Genomic DNA, 22,981 nt, shown 5'->3' with positions numbered 1-22,981 from the left:
TGGACGTAGAGGAGGGCAACGGCGACAGGTGTGACAGACAGCAGCAGCTGACGGCAGAGAGAGCGCAGAGGAAAGGCTGGGGAGCACACACACACACACACACACACACACACACACACACAGCCAGCATAAGCATACTTTATTATTGAATTCTCAGTAATTATGTTAATTATACATCAATGCAGCAGCATTAGTTATTGTCGTGGCACTGATTAGGCTCATCCCTGTCCTCCCAGTCCATACAATGGTTACAGTGGTTGGTATCGGAATTTGATTCACTCGCTTGAATCAAGAGCATTGACTTGAGGTTGAAACATTTTCATGCACGAGTAGCTCGTTGCTTTCATTTTCACAGCTAATGTAAAGCAGGACGTCCTGCTTTCTACTCAGCATCCCCAGGAGAATCCCTCTTTGAGGACCGGTTTCATTTGTCTACAGGAAGTGGACCAGTTTCATTTAGCGACAGCAGCTGTGATCCGAGGATAAACATATTGAGACGGCTTTGTGAGGAGGCCGCTTTCCAGAACATCCTTCCACACTGGTGTTCCTTGAATTGACGTCTTTAAAATCAGCCATAGTTGGTGTGTGTCGCACTGTTGTTGCCCTGCTACACACGGTCCAGGGAGCATCTGGCCTTTGACCCAGTGGACACCAGTATCAGCTGCAGCCTTCTGCCATCATAAGGCGGATGAAGCAGAAGATGGATGGACAAAGTCAGCTTAATCCCTCCGACACCTCCAGGCCTGATAAGCCTGAACTCCGTCCAGTCCTCCATACACATCTCACCCCTGCTCACCCCCTGTTCACCGCCGGAGATTAATGCTCATCTGTTGTTGGCCTATTCTCTGTAAAAGCGCCCAGAAATGACTGTGTTGTATTTGGTGCTGTATAAGTAAAGTTGAATTGAATTAAATCCATTTAACTATGGTATGGTATCTTATCCAGTCTGGATTTTAAAGAGGAATTTCAAGTTTCTCGTTTTTATAGCTACAGAAACACGTTCCTCCTCCAGGTCCCAGTAAAGCCAATGAATATGCTAATTGGACGACAGCGATCAGATCCGTGGCAAAACCAAACGCAGCGCAGCTGAAACTGTGAAACTGAACCTCAAACTGATCTGTTTTGTCACGCCTACAGGAGAAAAGTCAGGAACTGGGAATCACAGAAGGCTCAAACCGGCATGGTGCCTCATTTACACTTCAGAGTTCATGTTAGCAAAGCACAGAAACACGCGCCTTTAGATTCCCTGGAGGTTAATTTGCCGTTAAACCTTGGCCTACCGGTTACCCACACTGCAGTTACAGTTCTCAAGGTTAAGTCTTTCTTCATTTTTGATGATTTTTTTTTTTAAGGGGATCCGCTCTGTTTCGTTATAAAGGCGGACCTCATTACAGCCGCTGCGCTGTGTAGGAGGAGACCCTCCGCCTCCGCCCAGCCGTGACCGGAGATCGCATCCTGGAAGACCTCCCAAAGCAGTACCGCCGTTTTATCTCCACTGTTCTTTTCTTCTTATCTTTCAGCTTCGAACAGAACCTGTACCTGGACAGATAGGTCTAATGCTTTATTTTATGGTTTGCTGAAGAGCTTTCCTGACAGGCAGATAAAATATAGCACCACAGATCTGTTTTCTCGCTGTTCGACCAAGACACAGTGCTCCTTCAGTAGATTACACAATACAAAGGAAACACATGACCGTGACGGAGTATCGAGCCGCATTCTTCACAAGCGGAGCCACATGCAGCTCGCAAGTGTAATTCACTGAGGTAATTTCATGCTTGGAATGTTATGTTTTCAAGCATTTCATAACAACAATTTTTGGCTTAATAGGTTGAAATTGGAATCTAGTCCAGGACAAAGTTATCAACATCAATGGAAGGCCAGCGGTGTCCCGCCCTTGGATATACTTATGCTGAAAGGATTAACACAATTAATTTGATACAACAATTCCACTTAATAAATAAGAATAGAATAGGTCAAATTACTTGGAACATATCAAAGTTTTACACAAAAAAAAGACAAAAGTAACAGCAAGGAGGTAACAGAAATGCAGAAAAGCAATAAGCAAGCACTTTTATATGAATGAAGAGATTTGAATGCTCTTGTCTCACAGCAGGAAGGTCCAGGTTCAAATAGGGGGGGATCCATCCCTCACCTATAGTCAGCCAGGATTGGCTCTTTGAATTTTTGACATTTCACTGTATTTTGCATCGGAGGGTTCAATTAAGTCAAGTTTATATTGAAATCTTAGTAATTTTTCAGTAGTATTTGGATTTGTTAAAATTTTAGACATTTACACCGCAGATACTCAGTGTCAAAACAAAGGAAAATTTTCAGATTAAAGCTTATCATTACATTATTTTACAGGTCAAGCTCACTGAAGATCAAACTGAGCTGTATGTGGTCCTTGTGTTTGACATACCTGATCTCCTGATCTAAGCATTTCAGTTTTTTTTTTTTTTTAACTCAAAAAAATGCCATCCACTGTTTGGGGGTCTCCAAGGTGCCTCTTTGGCCCACAGCTCTCAGATTGTGCAGAAACCCCCCTGCCAGCAGGCATGAACTGCATGCCATGTACCCTTCCTAATGTCCTCTACTTCACATCTGCCTCCATTAAAACAAAGGATCACGGCCTCGAGTTGGCTCCGATCCTTCTCCTGTCGCCCTGGAACTTTATTCACTATTTTCCGTGAAATTCATTTATTTGATTGGCCCATGCGTCTTGAGCGCTCCCGCGCTGTTCTCCTGCCATACGCTGCTCCCGCCGTCCATCTTTCACTGGAGCGTCCTCACCGGTCCGCATCGCCCTCTTCCCATTGGTCCCCTCGGCTGTCAGTCACAACCGCCGCGGCTTCTGATTGGTCCGCTCCGGGAGCCCTGTCCCTCTTGGCCGTACCTGTCCCGCTGCGATTGGCTGAGGCTCTTCCTGCTTCCCGCCCCTCTCATCCAGCTCCAGGGGAGGAAGGAGGAACTGGCCGAGCCGCGTGTGTGTCACTTCCAAGCCGCGCTGTTATGTGACTCCGTGGATGGATTTAGCTGCTTTCGCGGTGCTTTGGAAGTCTGGTTAGAGAGTTCCGGGTTACGGCCGGGGCATTAGGGGGGCGCGGGGCTCGTGGTTTGGGAAGCGGAGCGTGGAGAGGGGGGGCTTTTCTTTCCCGTGTGATACCAGATAGCTCGCTTCTCTCACTGTGCCACGACGGGACTGACGTAGAATATGGCGGAGCATCACCCGGTTTCCGACAACAAACACAAATCCGCGCTGAACTCCGGGGCGTCGTACTCGGGGAACGGACGGAGCAGCGCGGCGGTGGTGGAGAGAGGCGGCGGCGGGGGAGGCGGAGGTCTGTCCGGCGGCCTGTCGCAGCCGGCCGGGTGGCAGTCCCTGCTGTCTTTCACCATCCTCTTCCTGGCCTGGCTGGCCGGCTTCAGCTCCAGGCTCTTCGCTGTCATCCGCTTCGAGAGTATCATTCACGAGTTTGACCCCTGGTAAGTTCTCCTCCTCCCTCCTCCTCCTGATCCTGATCCATGTCGCCCCACCAGCCCGGGCTGTCACCAAGTTCCCCCAGCAGCTCGTCAGGTGATCGGTGTCCTGTCAGCAGTAACTTGAACCCCTGCACAACTCCTCTAACACCACCAATATTCTGCAATCCGAGTCCATCTGAAAGCCAGAGTCGCCATACATCGATCTCCGCGCTGTCCTCTTCTCCCTTTGTTTTTCTTGATTATTCCCCTCAAGGTGAACCCCCAGTGGTTTGTCTCGTATTGTCAGAGGCCGTGAACGCACCACGGTTCATTATTAGCGATCCCGGTGGAGGAGGAGGAGCAGCAGCAGCAGGACAATGAGGACAATAGTGACAGCTTCATCTGACGCTGGCTGAACCCGGAAAGGAGCAGGCTGCCAGCGAGCTGGCCGAGGTCCTCCTGACACAGATTGCTGCCATGTTTACCTGCAGATCACCTCTGCTCTGATTTGTTGGCTGCTGCAGCAGCAGCTCTGATCACAAGGTGTACTGCTGCACACTTTATCTGACCAGCTGCGTTTTTTTCTGCAGCACTTCATGGTTTTGAACTACACGAAGTTTACACTTTGTGTTTTCCCTTGGATTGCTGGGACTGTAAACTCATTTTAGTTCAGGGCTCACATGCAGCTCAGTTTCATCGTGAGTGGCACAGACCTGTAAAATATTGCCTTTAGTTTTAAACCTTTAAGTTTTTCTTTGCTGTGGTGCAGAGCATATGTGATGAATATGTATATTTTCACAAATCCAAACAGTTACTATGGAAAATGGCTACTTTCTGCATTTTGCATGTTTTAACAAACTCTCCCTGACAGCATGGCTTTGAGGCTGATGTCGGTTTGCTAGCTTTCACAGCAGCTTTACCAGTATATTACCATTTGCTTGGTGGTTTGGCGAGCTGGATTGGAGCCTCTTGCGGACCGGTTTTGGTCCATGGGTCTTGTGTTTGACACTTTAAAGTTTCACTGCAAAGTAAATTCAGTGGTGTGTATTTATCTGATTCTCTTGAATCTGAAGCAGGCTTGAGAAATCCTGTGCGAGTGGGTGTTTGGCTTCAGTGCATTGTTTTGGCAAATGGAAGACCTGAGAGGGGTTTTTTAGCCTTTCGCAATAGGAAAAGGGGTTTGTTAGCTCTGACACTAATGTCTCTGAACAGCTACCGAATCTATAATGCCTTTCAAAACAGCTCAACCAAGGCCTCATGCCGTGAAGGTGAACGTGTCTGTGGGAGGGTTCTGGTCAGGTACGATGTGTTTGCAAAGAAATACCATTCTGAACAGTAGAGCTGCTCAGTGACGATCCTTATTCTGAATGGAGACCATGTACAGGTTCGGTTTATTCATGTTTCCCAGATTTGGGGTCACGTTTGCTGCATGCGATGCTTCACACACAGTGCATCTGTGGATTTAGAAAACACTACTCCTAAGCGTGAAATGTTTTTATGTGATCGCAGGGAGAATATTTCTTCAACTTTGCACAAGGAAAAAAAGCAATCGTATGAATGTATTCATTGTTCATGGAAATTGAACTATCTGGTCTTTGGAATCTGGTAGGTATAAATCAAACTGACCAAAAATTGGCCATGTAAACACAGTTTTGAAGCTTTCTTTGGCAAACTGTTTCTCTCAGCGCACCTGATTGATGCATTCAGCTTCACCACACCTATTCCTCTTCTTGGATATTATTATTGTGAAGACAAAACGAAAAGAAATCCTCCAGCGGAGTGCTGAAGTGTTTCTTTATAGCCAGCTGTTCAATGAAAAGAATGATCAATCTCCACATAAACTCAACACGCAGGTTTTTCCTTCTTTCAACATGCATCAGTCATGCAGTATTTACAAGCGGTGTCTGGTCCACATGTGTTTGAATCTACCTCTTCCCTCCCATCACCTGTGAAACTTCTGAGAACTCGCTGGCAGACATGGGGGACTTGGTCCAGGACTGTTTTCCCAGGAGCACCGATGATTCCCACGCCTTGGGGGATGTTTTGACTGCTCTGTGGTCGACAAACATATTGAACAAATCTGAGACTCTTTCTACAACCTGGGACTTTGCTCCCACTCTGAAGGCTCCTGTTGATGAGACTCCTCCTGTATTTGGTCACACTGGCATGTTTTGGGAAATTAAAGATTAGAGAGGCCGTCTTCAGCTGTCTCAGCTGGAAACCAGCACCCTAAAGTGTCCAGTTAAGGAGCTCTGCCCTGCACCAAGGTGTTTTGTTCATAAAGACGGTGTAATGAAATGCTTCAGGACAAAACATGATAAAGATCCGCTCCAGCAATAGAGAGGAATTGAGAAGGTCACAGGTGACTTCAAACATCCAGGTCAATAGAGAAGTGTGAGAACAAGCAGCCCCGTGGAATAAAATAGAATTGAACATCTAACATCACCGCCTTGCTTATTTTGGTCATCAGAGAGGAACTGATGTTTTGTTACCTATAGTTTCTGGATCAGACGGTCTGAGAGACTTTCCTGAAAAGAAAAACTGGCCCTGGGGCTTTTGCCTACAACTGAATGATATCAGTGCTTTTTTTTCCTTCCTCATTCACACCACCAGTGGGCACTGGGAAATCAAATCAGCAGAATATACCAAGATGTTTGCACAGACAGTTTCTCAATCTTGAGCTGAAGTCACTCTGTATCTCTCTTCAGGCATGAAAGCAGGAATGTCAAATATATCGAGGTTTCAGTCTGGACCGTAGGATGAGCTTCTCGTAAAAGTCGCTGCTCTGGTCCAAATTTTTAAGCTGCAAAGTGTTAATGAGAGCGCCAGCCATCATGACACATTGAGCCAAACGGAACCAAACAGGACATGGGAGGGCGGCACAGCTACTTACTGCTAGTCGCGCAGCATTAGCATCAAACCATATGGTGACAGAGGATTTTGGCTCTCATGCCAGATCAGGAGGAAAAATAAAGCTCAGAGTTGAGCCATAATTTTCCATTTCCACTCGGAAATAGGTACGTCAAATGAAAGGCATGGCTTGTGGAGGCTGGGCATACTTCTTTTTAGCACAACAACGTATAGAATTTAGATTTGTCGTTTATTACATTAGTCCAGCTCCACTGAGCTCAAGCTTGGTTGTACGTGACCCCTGAACCAGATTGACTCTGACACAGTTGAATGAAGCCAAAGACTTCAGGTCTCCTTATCAGACACAGAGGTAGAAGTTTACTCAGGACAGCAGGTCTGGGTGTTCCTGCAGCTCCAGAAAAGTTTCTGCACAGTGGTTTTCTGATGGCTCTGGACCGTGACAGTGAGCAGAGTCTGCAGTGGGACTCAGAAGCTACAGGGTGCTTCAGTGAGAGTCCAGAGTCTCTGAAACTGACTGCCGTCCCTCTGTTTCCTTCAACAAGTGGTCCAGCTGTTGCACTTCGACCTGGCTTCGTTCCTCGTGTGCAGGCGGTGCGAGCACTGCGTGGGTTTACATTGGAAGGTCTGGTGACGGGTCAACAAACAGGGGTCTGGAGAGCTCCGCCAATTGAATGTCGGCCATGTTTTCAGAGCATCGACCTGCGTTGTGGTATCAGGAGGCCGGTTGATGTGAGCTGGCAGCGTTCACTGGGCCATTACCAAGAATTATTACCTCAGTGTTGTCCGGCCTATCCTTTGGACTCTGGTGTGACTTTTGCATGATATACGACAAAAACAAACCCTCGGTCTGATCTGACATGAGGAAGAGGAAGCAGAGCGGCCCGGCCCAGATCGAGACGGACCGGTCTTTCTAATGTTCGATCCCCTCCCAGTTCAGACGAGTCCTCTCACACGTCGTCCAATCAAAACTTTTCGCCAGAGTCGCTGCATGTTTTGCATTCCTGTTTTTTTTATTTGTGTTTCTGCCAGCGTGGCTTCTTTCAGAAATTGTCCAACTCGCCCCCCCCTCCCCATTTTATTTGTACTCCGAGGGACTGTTGCCTGGTCCAAGCCTGCGTTGCATCACTGAAAGCGTTTAATGATTATTCTGAGACCAGCGGTGTGGATTAAACTGCCAGTTTCGTGTCTCGTCTGCTGAATAAAAGAGACGGCTTGAAAGCTTCGGCAGGGCCAGGGAATTCCTCTGGTTGTGTGTGTCGCTGCGTGGAAGCCTAACATAGCATGACACGGAGTGAAATTTATTCATACTCTGCTTCATTGTTCTATCGCGCTCCCTTTGCTATCGGACTGACAGCATTATGGGAACCAGATCTCCGGGCCTGTCAGATGCCTCCGGGTTTGTCTGGCAGCTTCTGGTCCGACAACCCAGTTTGTTTCTGATTAGCTGAAACTTTAATTATTCTTTTACTTATACTTTTACATATGTGTGTAATGAGTGTTGGGGGCTCCAGTCGCTACTCTGATTTGCACATGCTGCTGATAGCTATAGCGGACTTTCTTCTGGGATTGGCTCCTCCATATCGGTTCTTTAAGAGGAGACATGGACTCGTGTCTTATTGAATTCAGGTCAGAGTTGAGTGCAGATACATTGAATGAAATCGTCCGTGGACCAGGCCATGTGCTTACCCTCGTGTATCAAAGGGGAAACCCCGTGCGTACACACAACTGTGCAGAAGTACCACGAGGAGAAGCAATGCGACTTCCTCTGTAGTAAATGTGTACCACTTCATTTCTCTGTATTGAATCTCATGTCGAATGCAGGGCTCCCTGTACAGAGTTCAAGTTTCTCAAGGTTTCCTCAGCCTTGTTTTTGCTGCTCTTTGCTTAAATAACCATCTTTCTAATGTTCTGGATGATCAAAACTCTGCCTCAGAACAGCTGCTCTCGGCTCCTATACTTCCCTTTTTTAGTTTGCTCTGCTCTAAATTTAGCACCTAGTGTCAAATTCTTTGCCTTTTCTCCCAATTCATGCCCCGACATGTGGCAGATTTTCAGCTATCAGGCCTGTTAAGTACAGCCGCCATGCGTCGGACTGCCGCGGTGACCTTGGTCGCCTCCCGTGCATTCGCATCGCCGCTGCTCGTCTTGTGCTAAACTGTCATCTGAGGGTTTTCCCTCTGCATCCTGGAAAACACAGCCCACTGTCGAGGACAACCCAAGTCTCACTCATTTTTAGTCCTGTCTTGTTAGATTCTACGAATCCACCTGTCTGCCCAGTTCCCGTCTCATGGAAAAGTCTTGATTGAGACGAAGGAGAAGACAGGCGGAACAGGTGGTTCCACCCTGCTGTCGTTTTGTCAGATCGTCTCTGTGCCAGTCACATCTGGCTCTCTGCAGTCGGCTTCAGTCCGGTCTATTTGTACAGTGATTAAGGACATGTGAAACATCCGAGCATCACCCGCCTGAGCTCATGGAAGAGTCTGATGTTTCATCAAAGTGTCCGAGCTCGGAGAGGGATGAAAGGAGCGAGGGCTCCGGCTGGAGCGGATCACTTCCTGACCACTGATCCCCTCTCGTTCGGGCCCGCGACCTCTCTGCGAGCTGGCCGTCATCTGGTGGCTCATTTCTGAAGGAAGATTGCTGGAGAGTCGACGGTCTCATCAGCGCGGTGTTTGTCGTCCTCCCTCACACGCCCTCTCTGATGTGTCCTCTTTGATGTGGCTAGCTAATAGCCCCCTTCCTTCAGAAGTGCCAGATTGGGCCATTAGACGTGACAGCGGAGCAGGTCGGGCCGGGCATCAGGCAGGCGCTCGGCCCGAGCTAATCACGCACGGAGCGGCATCAGAAAGCAGGAAAAACAGCTTCATTAGTACGTCTGTCTCCGTCTGATGCATTAAAAGGCTGCCAGGCCGTGAAGCGGACCTCCGCCTGAGAGAGGAGGAGCCGTCGGCTCCACCTGGCTCCACCTGGCTCAAGGCCTCATGGGGGAATTTAACGATTACCGCCACTCGATGGAGAGAAGACATGATTCTGATTGCTGGTGTCAATGAAGCTGCTCCGTTTTCTGTAAAAGGTGGATTGAGTTTAGGGCCAAATTTCGAATTTGAAGTTTGCTTCAGTCTAGTTCGATTCAGTTCATCAGTTTGTTCATAAGTATTTAGATTTTTTTTTCCCCAGGTTATTATGTCTTTTAAAACATACTGTTGACACGTTTCGACAATGTTCTTCCGTCTTCATCAGAGACATTGTGGACATTTCTGATGCAAACAGAAGAACCTCATGAAACCTGCAAAACATACGTCTTAAAAAGCCTACTCATTTTCTCTGAAGAAAGATTCTATGGAGATAAAATTATTTTGTTTTTCCACAGCTAAACACTGTATGTTTGCTTATGGTGTCTGTTTTTAGTCTCCATTCATGTCACGGATTAAAATAAAAGGCACTGTTTTTGCTTCTTTATTCAGAAAAGTTTGGCATTTAGATGACGGAATGGAAGCGATGGCAGAAAACATCGAACTGGACGAAATGATTAAAACGGCTATCTATCATTGTGTGAACACCCAAAACACAATGAAAATGTTCCGTCGTTCACTTGAAAACGTTACCGTGGAAACAGGGCGCCATGAGTCCACAGTTTGGTTCCTTTCCATCGGTCGCTGGTTAGCGAGTTTTGCTAACACTTCAGGTGAATCTAAAATTACTCTCTTGAGAAAGGACTGACGACGGGAACACTGCCGTTGAGTCACTGAGGGAGCCAGTCACTTCAGCTGGTTTGTAAGAAGGATGTTAGTGATACCGTTTTTTTTTTTTTTTTTTATGTCACGTTTGTGTCTTCAGCAGATAAGCAAAGAGTAATCACAGCATTTTAAGAATAAATCCTCCTAGATAGAATAGATGCACTGAATGTTTTACTTTTTGATCTGCTTCATAGATATTTCAATTTTTATGTGAATTTACTAAAAAATTGCTTTTCTAACAGAGTTGTGATACAGATGAGCCACGAACCTCTTGCAACCTACAGCTGATACAGAGGTTAATGAAGCACTGAATATCTACTTGACAGCCTTTATTATGGGGCCCTCATGTTGGCTCAGCCTGTCTCGCTGCCGCTGTTTGAGCTGAGTAACACCTCAAGTCCAAACTCCATTTATTGTTTGTTTTTATTGCATTTGCTACAGCTTATAATTTAATAAATGTAAAGTGCATCGATTTAAAAGCGCACGATGTTCCAAAAAAGTTGGACGGGCTTATCGGTTTGTGTGACGGCAGCTGTTTCTCCAGCTGTGGGATTGATTCGCGTTCCTCCAAACGATGAAGTGCGATGCTAAATGAACGGAGGAAATCCTGTTATCTCCGGAGGAACAAAGGCAGCTCGCTGAGATTACACCAGATCCCGCTCTGCTCACCCACAAACCAGGGCTGATGGGAAACGGCCCGATGTTTATGGAGGATGAGGTTGATGATGTGAGTGTGTGTGAGTGTGTGTGCTGGGGCTGCGGGCCGGGCTATCAGCTGTGCAGCATTACGAGGCAGCCAGCAGCCCGGGAGCTTTGGTTTCAGCGTTGTGTAATGAGCAGGTATTAGAGGCCCGTGCTGCTGTTGTACGTCTGTCTGAGAAGATCCGGCGCCCGCACGGCGTCTTCTGGAGAGGAAAAGAGGTGCTTTTGAAGGTTTGAAATTAAAGGGGGAGGCGGAGATGTAAAAAAGTGTCTGCTTGAAACAGAATGGGGAAGCAGATCCCACGTCGAGCCCGTTGGCTTCATTGACAGTGGCTCTGCTTCCCGCTGCGCTCCGCTCAGCTCGTCTCTTCACTGCTGGTCCTTTAATTCAGGTTTTTTTCCACCAGTGTTTTGAGCGGCTGGTGACCTGTCCTCGGGGTTCTCCTGTCCCGTCCGCCCCCCCCACAGCCCTGCGTTTAGTCCCGTTTCCTGTGCAGATAGAGGCTGCAGCTCACACTGCACCCCTCACAGAGTGTATCCACTGGACCCTGGCGTCGTTTGGTCCTGTCGGGAGGTGGCGGTGTGCCACTGATGCCCGTCACACGCTGAACTTCCTGGGCTCCCGTTTGGACTCCTGTGGAGCTCATGATGATGTGTGGTTGGCTGCTGCTGCTGCATCGCTGCAGTAATATGATCTCGACCACAGGGCCCGGCTCATCGCCGTCACCACAGCTTCCAGTCCCTCACACAAACCATGCCGTGGAGAGAGAACAGCAGCCCAGCCGTTCCGGTTACTCTGAAATCCCTCCAGATGATGACAGGAAGAAGTGGATTAATGCTGTAAAGAGCTTCATTTAGCAGAACCGCTACACTGGCCGGTGCAGCGACCACTTTAAGGATTCAATTACACAAGTTTTCCCATGAAAACCAGTAGTTTTTAGCAGCTATCACAACAGGAGCACAGAATTTGGGATGCCCACTCCTTAGAACAGGTGTGTTCAACCTGTGGCTCTTTAGTCCCCCGTAGCAGCTCCATGAAGCCTTCACGGCATGATACATGAATAAACATTTAACTTATTTTTATATTATTATATGATTCGTCGCTCTTGGTTCAAAAGGGATTTAAAAAAGGTTCAAGTAAAATTGGGAAAAATAGAAAAAAACACAAATGATGAAAAAATGATAGAAAAAGCTCCCAAAATGTCTCCAGTTTCTAACATGAGAAAATGAAATATGATAGAAAAAAAGCAAACAAAAAGTTTAAAAGACGTAAAATGGCTAAAACAGCTAAAAGTTCAAAACTGTCAAGAAAAAAGTTTGAAAAGAACAAAACTGTTAAAATCAGGTACAAAAATAGGTTCAATGTAATAAAATGTTCACTATTCTGAACTGGAGTTAAAACTTCATGAATGCATCTTAAGCTATAGTTTTTGTTTGTGGATCAAAACCAAGTATGAAACTTCCTGAGCTGCAGTCGCCTCATTTTAAGGGTTTTTTATGGCTCCAGAACAACTTGACTGGACAGACAGTGACTGAAATGGCTCTTTTGGTCATCGAGGTTTCAGAACCCTTCCTTAGAAAGAACATTCAGAAGCATCTGGATGGACGCCTCCGTCATATCGCTCTCTACTGGAAGCCTCTTCATCTCCAGGTCCCTGTGCGCCAGGCGATGGTTATCTGCACGGGTGACTCTGGTCAATCAGATGGTTATCGTGTTAAAGGAGCCTGAAGTCCTGACATTGCCGTTTCCGCCAGGATTTCTTCGTTACCTGTTCAGTCAGGTTCCCTTCAGTCCAAACCAAAACACTGCCACGCCCCTCTGCCGCCGTCGAGCCTCTTTGAGCCGCCGGTGAAAACAATGCAGAGTAACAATGAGCTGATAAGAAGGCGGCGACGAGCCGCTCGAGCTGCCGCTCCGCAGTCCTGCTGGAAATAAAAGCCTCAAACGGCGCCGACGTCTTGTCCTCGCTCCTGCAGGAACGTCAGCTCGGTTCTGTGACGGTTCCTGCTGTCGGCTTCTCGGCCGACGCCGCCTCCGGGAGGGAATGCTGCGGTGGCGTGCTCACAGCGGCGGCGCTGCTCAGGAGAGCATCAGCCCAACAGGCCCTCCACCTTCAAGGCCCCAGTTGTGTCAGAGCCTTTTATCTTCCCATCCCCTGTACTCAGATTACATAATCCTCATTCTGCCCTGGATTGCACAACAATCAGGGCTGAATCAGTCTGAAGGGGGCAGTGAGATGATCCTCCGCCCGTCTAAACTTCCATGTGAGTTTATTGATAATTTTTATCTTTGTTTTCTTTTTCAAACTGGAGTACAGTTGGGCTGTGTTAACCTGAGGCAGCAGAGCGAGGCGATGAGTGTCGGTTAGTCCAGTGGGACAGAACTGTTCCGTCTCTCTGTTTCCCCACAGAGCTGTCTGGGTTTGGAGAAGTCGACTCACAGGTTCCACCAATCATATTCCTGACAGCATGCATCAGTTTTAAAAAGGGGAAGAAAAAAAAGCACACAGATACAATGTGGTGATTTGCATGGATATTTACTCCAATTTTAGGGAAATACCAACACGTCGTATTTTTCTGTGATTTATCCAACAAATAATCCCTGAATCTCTGTCCTCTCGGATCAAACTGTTGAGTTTACACTGTTTACATGGCAACTGTGCTCTGAGCTCCTGAAAATGTCACTTTTTGAAAACAGCTCTCTTGGTGGAACTTGTCAAAAATGCATTTGTCCTGAGACGCTGCTAATGCTCACGTGCATCACAGCCGCAGTAAAGAAGGCTTGTTCTGCCCATGTGCAGATGGACAATAACAACGTTTCCCTGCAAAGTCTCATGACTCCCAGTCCAGATCCTCCTGGTCCAGATCCTCCTGGATTTGATAGTTTTAGTGTTGACAGTCACCGTATTAACAGTCCAGCCTGGCGCTCTGCCCATATGAATGAATGTTTGTGCTCTCTGTTGTTAATGTTTATAGCGTATTGTTCATTGAACAAGTTAGTTTACTTTCGTTAGAAAGAATCCAACAGCACCCGCTAGTGGCCCAACATGCTAACTACATCAGTTGCAGTGTTTCTATTGTTGCTGTGTAAATGCTAAACTTTTCTGAAAGACGTGACAGTGATGCCTTCTCAGTTTAAATGTTGCGTAAAAGGAGGCCTTGAACTTTACGACACTTCACCAGTTTCCAGCAGAGGATGATGGGAGTTTGCTGCTCGGTTCGGGTCGTACTTCAGCAGCCTGTTCAGACGGCGGGTTGTGTGTTGGTTCCTCGGTGCTGCAGGAAGCAGCAGCAGGTGTCTGGCTTCATTCACGGCTTCGTGTGTGAACGCTGGACTGCATGGGCGGCTGCGACTCTGAACTCCGTCATCACAGCCCGAAGCCGCGGCTCCTCGGCCACTGGTGCAGTTTGATCTCTGACCCCCAGCCTTCTGCGTGTGTGTGTGTGTTTGAACTGAGCTGCTGCACCTCTGAGGACCACATGAACAAAGATGTGCTCGTCTTTGTCCCAGAGTAACGCAGCACTGTACAGGCTGATGATGAAACAGCGGTGCAACAAGGCCTCGTGGTTTTTTTTTTTTTTTTCAGGCATCTTTTCTCTCGTCTTGTTTGTTTTCTGGTCGCTCTTTTTGAATTACATGATGTGATGGTGTGTTTTTTTTGTTATTATTCATTCGACAGGCTCTTTGCTTCAGTGCGTGTTTATAAAACTGGCTTTTCTTCACTCTGACACCCTGTGAGAGACCAACATGTGACAAATACATTTATACAGGCCTTCAATGGAGGAAGTATCGTCCTGTAGTAAGTGTAAATATTAGATGTAGTTTTATACTGAGTTACTGAGGAAAAACAATAAAAACGTAGTTTTGTTTTCGTTTTCCATATCTGTGGCATGTCGTCATCCTGCCTTGTCGTGTGGCAAACTGAATATCTCAAGCGCTCCAGCTGTTTTACATTTTTTCTTCTGTACAGTTCTGCACTAGCTGAAGCCGTGAGGTGCCAGCTAACCACAACCCACAGGGCCACAGCGAAACCCGAGGGCAGTTTTAGTGTCACCCGGTAACCCCGGGGGAGACGGCCCACACAGCCACAAGCAGGACGAGCGAGCAGTGATGGTGGGGAATCAGGAAACCCTCAGGCGCCGCCGGGGACACCTCTGCTGTGATCACTTCCTTCAGCCTGACTTGTGGCCGTGTTGCGTTTTGTCCATTACTGTGTGAGATCGTTTTAACTGAAGCCGCTCTGAAAGGCCGCTACGGCCAGAATGACATCCGTACTGAATCGCTGTAACCTTACCTGTACCTTGGAAAGCCGACGCCGCACGGGTTGTTTTAAGAGACGGAGGCTGAAGGGTTTAATGAGGCGCGGTGCACAAACGGCGGCCCTGGAGCTTCACTGTGATCACAGCTTAACAAAACCTCTCAGGACGCTTCGCCCTGAGCCTGATGAAAGCTTCTCTCTCCCCGTCTCCTCATCCCGGGACTTCGCCCGTCGTCCGTTTGTAATTGTCTGCCCGGTGTTGGCTGGAGACCGGCCGCCGAGGTTCACGGGCCGAACGGCGTCCGGCCAGTCAGGCGGCCTGTTCTAATGTGGAGTTCTGCAGCGGTTCATGGCTCACTCTCCAAATCCTCGCGTCGCATCCGTTCACGTGTCGCCACCCTCCTTCTCTTTTTCCTGTTTCTTGTTTGATCATCGGAGACGAGCTGGTTAACTCGTCTTCTTCTCCATTCGTCTGGCAGATTTAGCTTCGAGTACCTCCGACGGCAATCGGGCGGAGTGAGTGATCGTCTCATTCCACTGGAGGAGTGATCAGCAAGCGTCTTCAGCCCCGTCTCCGTCTGTGGGGATTACACCAGCGCTGTTGTTGTTGTTGTTGTTGTTGTTGTTGTTGTTGTTGTTGTTGTTGGGTGTGCGGCTAAGTGGTGCGGATTTGTGTCGGTTCATTTGATGAGTAAACAGATGCAGGCTGGCTGCAGGCCGCTCTCCGTCTCACTGCGTCTCTGCTCCTTCTATAAATAAGACGGCGATCGGTTGAGCCCTGCTATCAGCATTTCCTTGTGTGGAGAACACATGGGGGTCCAGTCTGGGGGGGAGGCGGTTATCTGATAATTACTGAACTTGTGCCTCCCTCCCCCGGCTGCACGAGTCCTGTAGGTGGCATCCTCCTCATTTCCAGCCATTCTCCCCTCTTTTCCCATTACTAATTAATTTTAATTCCAAATAACGACTTCACTGCCGGCCAGAGTGGAGCTTCCCACTGAGCCTGTTTGTGTTGCGGCTCGTTCAGCAGGCTGGCAGATTGCAACATGTTGAGTCCAAGGGTCTAAAGAAGGAACACACTGATATCACTTTTTTAAAGGACCAGGACTAACCTTTAGCTACTTGTTGATACAGAACGGATTGATTTACTGAATAAATGCCAATAAGCCTGATTCACGCGCCGTGCCTGGCCCTGTAGACCGAGGCTCTGAGCTCGCTGTTAATGAGCGGACCAGTTAGACTTTAATCATGTTTAGCATGTAGCTTCACTGGTGCCCGAGTCCAGAAAGTCTTTAACGTGCGGTGTGTTGCATGTAGCGCAGCTCAGAGTGAAATCCTCCTCTCCACCGGGCGTCAAACTGATGAGACGTCGTTCTAACTCTGCTGCTGCTCCTCTTGCTATGATATGAAGCATAAATAGCACAATGTGACAAACATAAGTTCAGAAGAAAGTTGGCAGCAAACGTGTGACTGTGACAGCAGAGCCCCCTTGTGGCAGAAACTGTCAATGACGCGCTCAAGCTGTCATACTTGAAAGGTGCAATAAATAAGAAATTCACTATGAGAATGATTAAAATCATTCCCATTTTTCACCTGTCATTAAAGAAACATTCCCTTCAAACAGCCTGTCATCTCCGTCGACGATGTCTTGGTCAAGTTATTTTCATGTGCCGCTGTGTGCAAGATGCTGGTTATGCGCATGCATGACACACGTGCACCGCACGCCTGAACTCTCTAAACTCACCTAAAGTCTTTCAAACTGGCAACCTGCACAACGCTGTCTGAGGGGAGGAGGGGGAGGGGGAGGGGGAGGGGGGAAGTACGTCATGGGAAGTAATATTACTTATTGCACCCTTGAAGCAGAGTCCACAATGCCTACTGGATCATTTCCTGTTGCCACGTGCAAATCTCTCCTCAGTGATTGGCTGGCTGCTGCAGTAAGTAATGTGGAATTTCTGCTGCCCAAGGCTGCTCAGAGTTTTGTTTTTTATTTAAAAAATTGCATATGCTTTATATTTTTAAAACACACTCTGTGAATTTAAGCACATGATTTACTCAAAATCAGTCATTATTGGTTTAATAATTTAGGTTTTGTAATGAAAATGATAAACACTGGGAGGCAGAATGTCCTGATGGACAGCTGCTTTGGTTTGGGATTAGAGATGTTCCCCGTGGCTAATTTCTCTGTCAAATGAACCAAAATTACCTCAATAAGAGCAGTCAGCTCATCTGAGAAGATGAAAACACTCGGGGAATGTGAAATTTGAGCTCAGTTTGTAGTATTCTGAACACTGTCCGTGAACATACGCGTGTCCGTCTGACCACAGAGCACGGCTGTGCGTTGGAGCCAGTCCTTCAGTTCCTCTCTCCAGCTTTGTGTCAGAGGTACTTCGCCAGTCATTCACATGCCGAGCGGATGAAGAGCCCAGCAATCAGCCCCGAAGGTCACGTTTCCAGCGGGTTCTGTTGCCACTGATGAAGTCGGTTCTGCTGCGGCTCAGCAGGAGTCCAGATGTTCAGGTGCTGATTGGCTGCGGAGCAGTGTAGGAGGTTTACCTCGGGGGAACGTCTGGCTGTGTGGACTGGATGATCAAAGATCGCTCTCTGGCTTTGCTTTGTGCGGTGGATACGTCCCAAGTTACTCTTTCATTTGTCTCCGTGCTCTTAGTGTTTATTGAAGAGGCCGACGACGCCTCTTTCACTTTTCTGCAATGCTAATGTCGAGTGCCTGCGATGCATTTTAATTTTTTTTTTTTTTGAAAAGATAAAGCTAAGCAGGTGTCAGCTATCTGTATAGATTCATTCCTTCCAGTACAACAGCAGCATCGCCGCACAATGAGACTGGAGTCAAATTACAGAAACTCAGCCATGCGCAGTGGCCCGATCAGCACTGGTGGAAGAAAGGTCATCAAGCGGGTCATCAAGCTCCACACCCAGCAATACTGCATCCAAGTGACGAGTCTGGTGTCAAATTACAGAATGAGTATGCACAATTTGAAACCCTGAATAAGCGATCCGTCCTCTGCTGGAGCGTCTCCGTCAGAGAAACATTGTTACTCGGATTGAATGTACAAACAAAGACTCCCATTATCATAATGGCCTTGCCTTCTTTTCACAGCTGATTAATCTTCTAATGTGACAACACGCGCTGTCCCCATGGCTGTCTCCGATAAATATTTATCAGGATTACACGTTCTCCGTCCTACTTTGATGGCGAACAACAAAAGACGAGGGAGCTTGTTTTCACGGCGTTACGCAGCGTTACGACTTGCGGCTCAGGACGATAACAGAATCGGTGGATTTAATTAAGATTGTCTGGCGTCTCTGGACTCGTTGTCTCTCCTTGTCTTTCATGTCGTGTTTCGGTCTTCGTCACAGCGCCGCTGTGGACTTCCCCCAGCTGTTAAACGAGCCTGGAGACTTCCTCCAGCGCAGCATCCGTCTTTGATGTACTGCACTCTGTCTTTTCTTCCTTTTCCTTCTTCTCACGCGCTCTCTCTCCCTCTCTCGTTCTGCCGCCCTCACATTCTACCCGAGGTCGGGAGACTTCCGTGTCCCCCAGCTGATGTCAGATTGACCTGAAACGTCTCGTATCGGGAGAGACGCTGCTGAAAGTCCTCCTAATTAGACCTTAAAGCAGGACGGTCAGTGAGAAACCCCTGCCGAAGCAGCCGGCTGGCGGGGGGCTGCTCGGGCCGCCGTGTGAGGAGAATAGCAGCGATATTAACGTGATAGCGGCGCTCCACGGTGTCCTCGTGCTGGCTGACCGTTCGGGACTGTAACCCTTCAATCCCACTGTTGTGGGACCCAGCGTGGACACATAACACACTTCTGATCTCCAAGAACACACACCTGTCACACACAGCTCTGCTCTGCTTTTAATGAGGATAGATGCAGATGCTCTCCCTCCGCCGCTGCTCTGTCGTTTATTATTAGGAGCCTGACCTCTGTCTGGGTGCCGGCTGAGTGAAGGAGAGCCAGGATATATAGGCCAAGGGGAAGAGAGTGGGCGAGCGGGCTGCTTAGGCTGCGAGAATTCTTTTCCTCTCAGCAAAACTTAGAGAGAAAGCAGATTATATCCCCACAGGAATGATCGGTCTCTTCAGCTCCATTTGCCATATTACATTCTGTCACATACCTGCTCTCTGTGGTGAGAGCTCCTCTTGATAGATGGCACGATTCCTGTTTTTCTAGAGAGAGGACTCAAACAACGTGTGGAGAGAGAAACATTTCAGGGAGAAAAGTGTGTAAAAGCAGCGAGCTTGAGCCCCTGGAAGGAGGGGGATCAGGGTGACGTCAGGCCCCATTTAGATGATCTCCACCATTATGTTTCATGCTAATGCTCTGTAGCTAGTGACAAACCCGCTTTCACTGCGTCGTTACTGTGAGCCTTACTGACGCTGCTGTTTAGCTTCAGGTGCATTTCGTCTTCACCAGTGGACTTTTATTAACCTGCCACAGTGGATTCCTGTTTTTCTCCGGTCCACCGTAGTCATTTCCCATCGTCTTGCTCATGTATTGAAGAACTATTTACTGTAGACATGCACAGTAGCAGTGTTTTCAAGAATCATTTTCTAATTTTACATGGAGACAGAATTGAATTGTTTTCGAAAAGTTGCGTTTTCAGTAGTTCCGAGCACTGAGAAGTAACCAGTCACCCAAAGCGCTCTGAAAGTTCTTCATTTTCATTTGAGCGTCGTTTAAATGGGGCCATAACATCGTTTTCCTCGAGTATTGCTAAGTGATGGTAAGTATCCACTAATCGCTCCAGTCTCTGAATTTACACCTGTACCGCTGCGCTGGGTGTGATTGGCAGTGATTCTTCACAAAACTCATCTTCCCACAAGAAACGGGAGCCGTGCCAGTCTGAACAGAGGAGTCGCAGAAGGGAGGAAGCGCCCACGTCGAAGCTAATTGCTAATCGATGAATGTCCCATGTGGACGGGTCACGTTTCACTTCATTCATCAACTCCTGGTTCCGCCCTGGTGGCAGCAGGCCAGACGTGGGAGGCACAGCACAGCAAATATCCAAGAGTTTGCAACAAATTCATGATTCAGTCAGTAAAATGAACATTTATTGGGGAGAAAATGGATTCATAACTCTGTTCAGTGTGAAGCAGGTCACTCCAAAGTGTTTCCCAGAGCAGCACGTTCAGCCTGCCGGCGCTGCTCATTCATCCCCTCATCCCGCCTCAGCCTGATGGGCTGTTTCAGGCGACGTGGGCTCGTGTTCTGGTGACATTTGCAGGAAGATTTGGGGGAAATTGCAGCTGCCAGCCGGGCTCCGGGTGGTGATTTCCTCGGGGTAAACCTCGGTGCTGATGAGTGTCTCCTCTCACATGTGCTTGAACAGTGGAGCGTTACCACTCAGGAAAATGTGGCTGAATTGATTTCGGTGCGTTTAAAACTCCTGCACTGTGACCATGTGTCTGGCTGGAGCCCACGACTTCAGCCCACTTCATAACCCCCCCCAACCCGCCCCGGATGAGCTGCTGAATAATGGCCCCACGCCACCGGCTTTAATGGGAGTGAGTTTTCACAGTGGACAGTCGGTTTGTCTCCTCTGTCAGCTCCAGTTGGAAGAGATCTGGCGTTTTGGCAAAGTAATACATTAGAGAGAGACGGTGAACCAGCCAGGGAGGTCTGGAATAAAAGCGATTGTTTTCATTTATCCATCCACTTTCTGCCACTTTGTCTTGGTCCGACTCTCAACTTTAAGTACAAATTTACATCGTACCCTTTTAAGGTGATTAAGTCTGGTCTTGTCTTGTTGGTGATGGGTTTTATATTTTCTCATTGTCTGTTTGTTAAAATCAGAGGCTTCAACATTTTTAATTCGGGGGCCTCGTACAATCCAAGTTTATGTCACGTGTAAAGGTCCACTGATCGACATTGCCACTGCAGAGCCGATTCCGATACCTGAATTTGGATATCTGCCAATATGGATACTATTCTGATACTTGAGCTCTGTTTGCTTTATTATTATTACTGATTTTATATGAGCCTGTAATAAACTCCTCTCTACAGGCAAGTATGTAATGTGTGAATGCATGTCCCAAAAAGGCAACTCGGGGTCATAAAAAGCCAGAACATCAGGAAATCCTTTTACTATGAATGATCCCATTCTGAAAAGAAAAAATGGAACTGTAAGCATTTCAGATTAACTGTCAATGTTTCTTAAATTCAAAGACCGATACACACTAAGGGTCACCTTCTGACTACTACCATCTCCAAATGAAATACAGAGAGCTGCTTCGTCTGAACAGCATAGCTCATTTCCACTCGCAGCAACTCATCAAGATTATTGAAGTAAAACAAGAGTGCAATAAGTTTAAAAATCTTAAAAACACCCTATCAATTAAACAGTGTGCATCAAAACATCACAAATCAAGTCCAGCAGGAGTTTGGGTGTAAAGGTGACCTGAATCAAGCTGAACGCCAGTCTGGAACGACTCCTCTACCCTCAGTGATCCTGCCGCCTCCTTTTGTCTTTAAAAAACCCTTGTGCTCTGTAAGGTTTGAGGTTCGTTGTATTAAAGGTCGCAAAGAAGCTTCTGCTGTACAGCGGCTTTGCTGTCTTGGTGTTTCGACTGTAAATGACTTCCAAACAGCTGACATGTCCTCATGAAACCTTAGCTAGCCACAGTCCTGCCCTGCTCTGCTAACTGGCTGCAAAATGTGGAATGGATTTTCCGAACGGAATGGATTAGGCAGAGGCTCGTCTCATTGCTCCTTTCAGGAAATGCGCTCCACATTTTGCAGCCGTCCAGGAGTCGTTTGAGCAGACGATAAAGCGCCGAGTGGCTCCGGCTCCGTAAAGCTCTTTGTAACCAAACAGAAGTTTGAGAAAGATGAGGCTGTCTGCAGCATTTCAGTCACTTTCCTTGATTTCTATGGGTCTGGCCTGCTGCCACCTGGTGTGATATAATGAAGTGAAATATGATCTGCAGTCAGACAGTGGAGTGCGGCCGGCTCCATCTGATTGGCCATGCAGGGCATGAAGGCACAATGCACGGAAACATCAATTATAGCCGCTCACTCAGTCTTTCGGGAGATGTATCTTGCGAATGTTGACCATAAATTTACTGAACTGCTCTAATCTACATGCACAAAGGCGTGAGTGAATAAGAACCAGCAGAACCGCTCTGTGAAGCGCCGGTTCAGACGCTCCCACCTGTCTGCAGGATGAGCCGTGCTCCAGCCGATGCCATCGGAGTCTGTTTCAGAAACGGCGGGGCGGCGATTCAGCCGGCGCTTTCATCCGACTGCCCAGAAAAGCCCCGCAGGCCATTTGTCCACCTGAAGTGGAGTGGCCTCTCAGGTTCACCGGGCTCACTCACCATCTGCTCACTCAGCCAAACACCTGCGCGAACGCGTCGCCGGCTCATCACGGCCAGGTGGAAAATTGAAATCTACGACCCCGCTCGTGTCGACGCTGTGTGCTGTTTCAGCAGCATCGGGACGTCTCTCTTCGCTGGAATACCTTTAATTAAAGATGCATGCTGTCCCCTCCATGTCTCTGCTGCCTCCTCTGCCTCTTCCTGCCCAGGCAGCTGTGCGCTCTTCCCCCATGTTGGCCCTTGCAGTAGATTATTAGAACTGAAGCCGACTGGAACCAGACTTGGCTCCGGGGATCGCTCCGGGTCCGGGATGTACAATTATTCGGCTACACAGTCAAACATTCACCCTCTGAAAGAAGACCTCTGCTGCTGCTGTGTAGCCACAATAGAGCCAGTTTGACTGTTGAACTCTGGAGAGTCCAGCATGTTTTAGTTCAACGTGCAGCCTGATTTCATCCAGAGTTAGCTGGAACAGCAGTGCCTTCATAACCGTTTTTCTCTGTTGTGCAGAGTGTCGTTGATTCATACGTACGTTTTCTGTCGTAAACACTCTATATGTTGCTTTAATTGTGCCTATTTTATGGGATGTTTCGATTCCACTTCCAGTTTTATA

At 47.8% G+C, this 22,981-nt stretch overlaps 1 protein-coding gene across 1 annotated transcript in view; it reads left to right on the top strand.

Moving 5' to 3' along the window:
• Positions 1-2,929: 2,929 nt before the first annotated feature.
• The window catches only part of stt3b (STT3 oligosaccharyltransferase complex catalytic subunit B), a 53,341-nt gene continuing 33,289 nt past the window's right edge, over positions 2,930-22,981 (top strand). Inside the window, exon 1 of the mRNA XM_030102791.1 lies at positions 2,930-3,483. Coding sequence (XP_029958651.1) covers positions 3,212-3,483 — 272 coding nt within the window. The 5' untranslated portion in view covers positions 2,930-3,211. The remainder of the gene's footprint in view (positions 3,484-22,981) is intronic.

This window comes from Salarias fasciatus, chromosome 11 (assembly GCF_902148845.1).
Source record: "Salarias fasciatus chromosome 11, fSalaFa1.1, whole genome shotgun sequence".
NCBI classification, from domain to species: Eukaryota; Metazoa; Chordata; class Actinopteri; order Blenniiformes; family Blenniidae; genus Salarias; species Salarias fasciatus.
The sequence above is the reverse complement of the archived record's forward strand: the minus strand, read 5'-3'. Positions and strand labels throughout refer to the sequence as shown.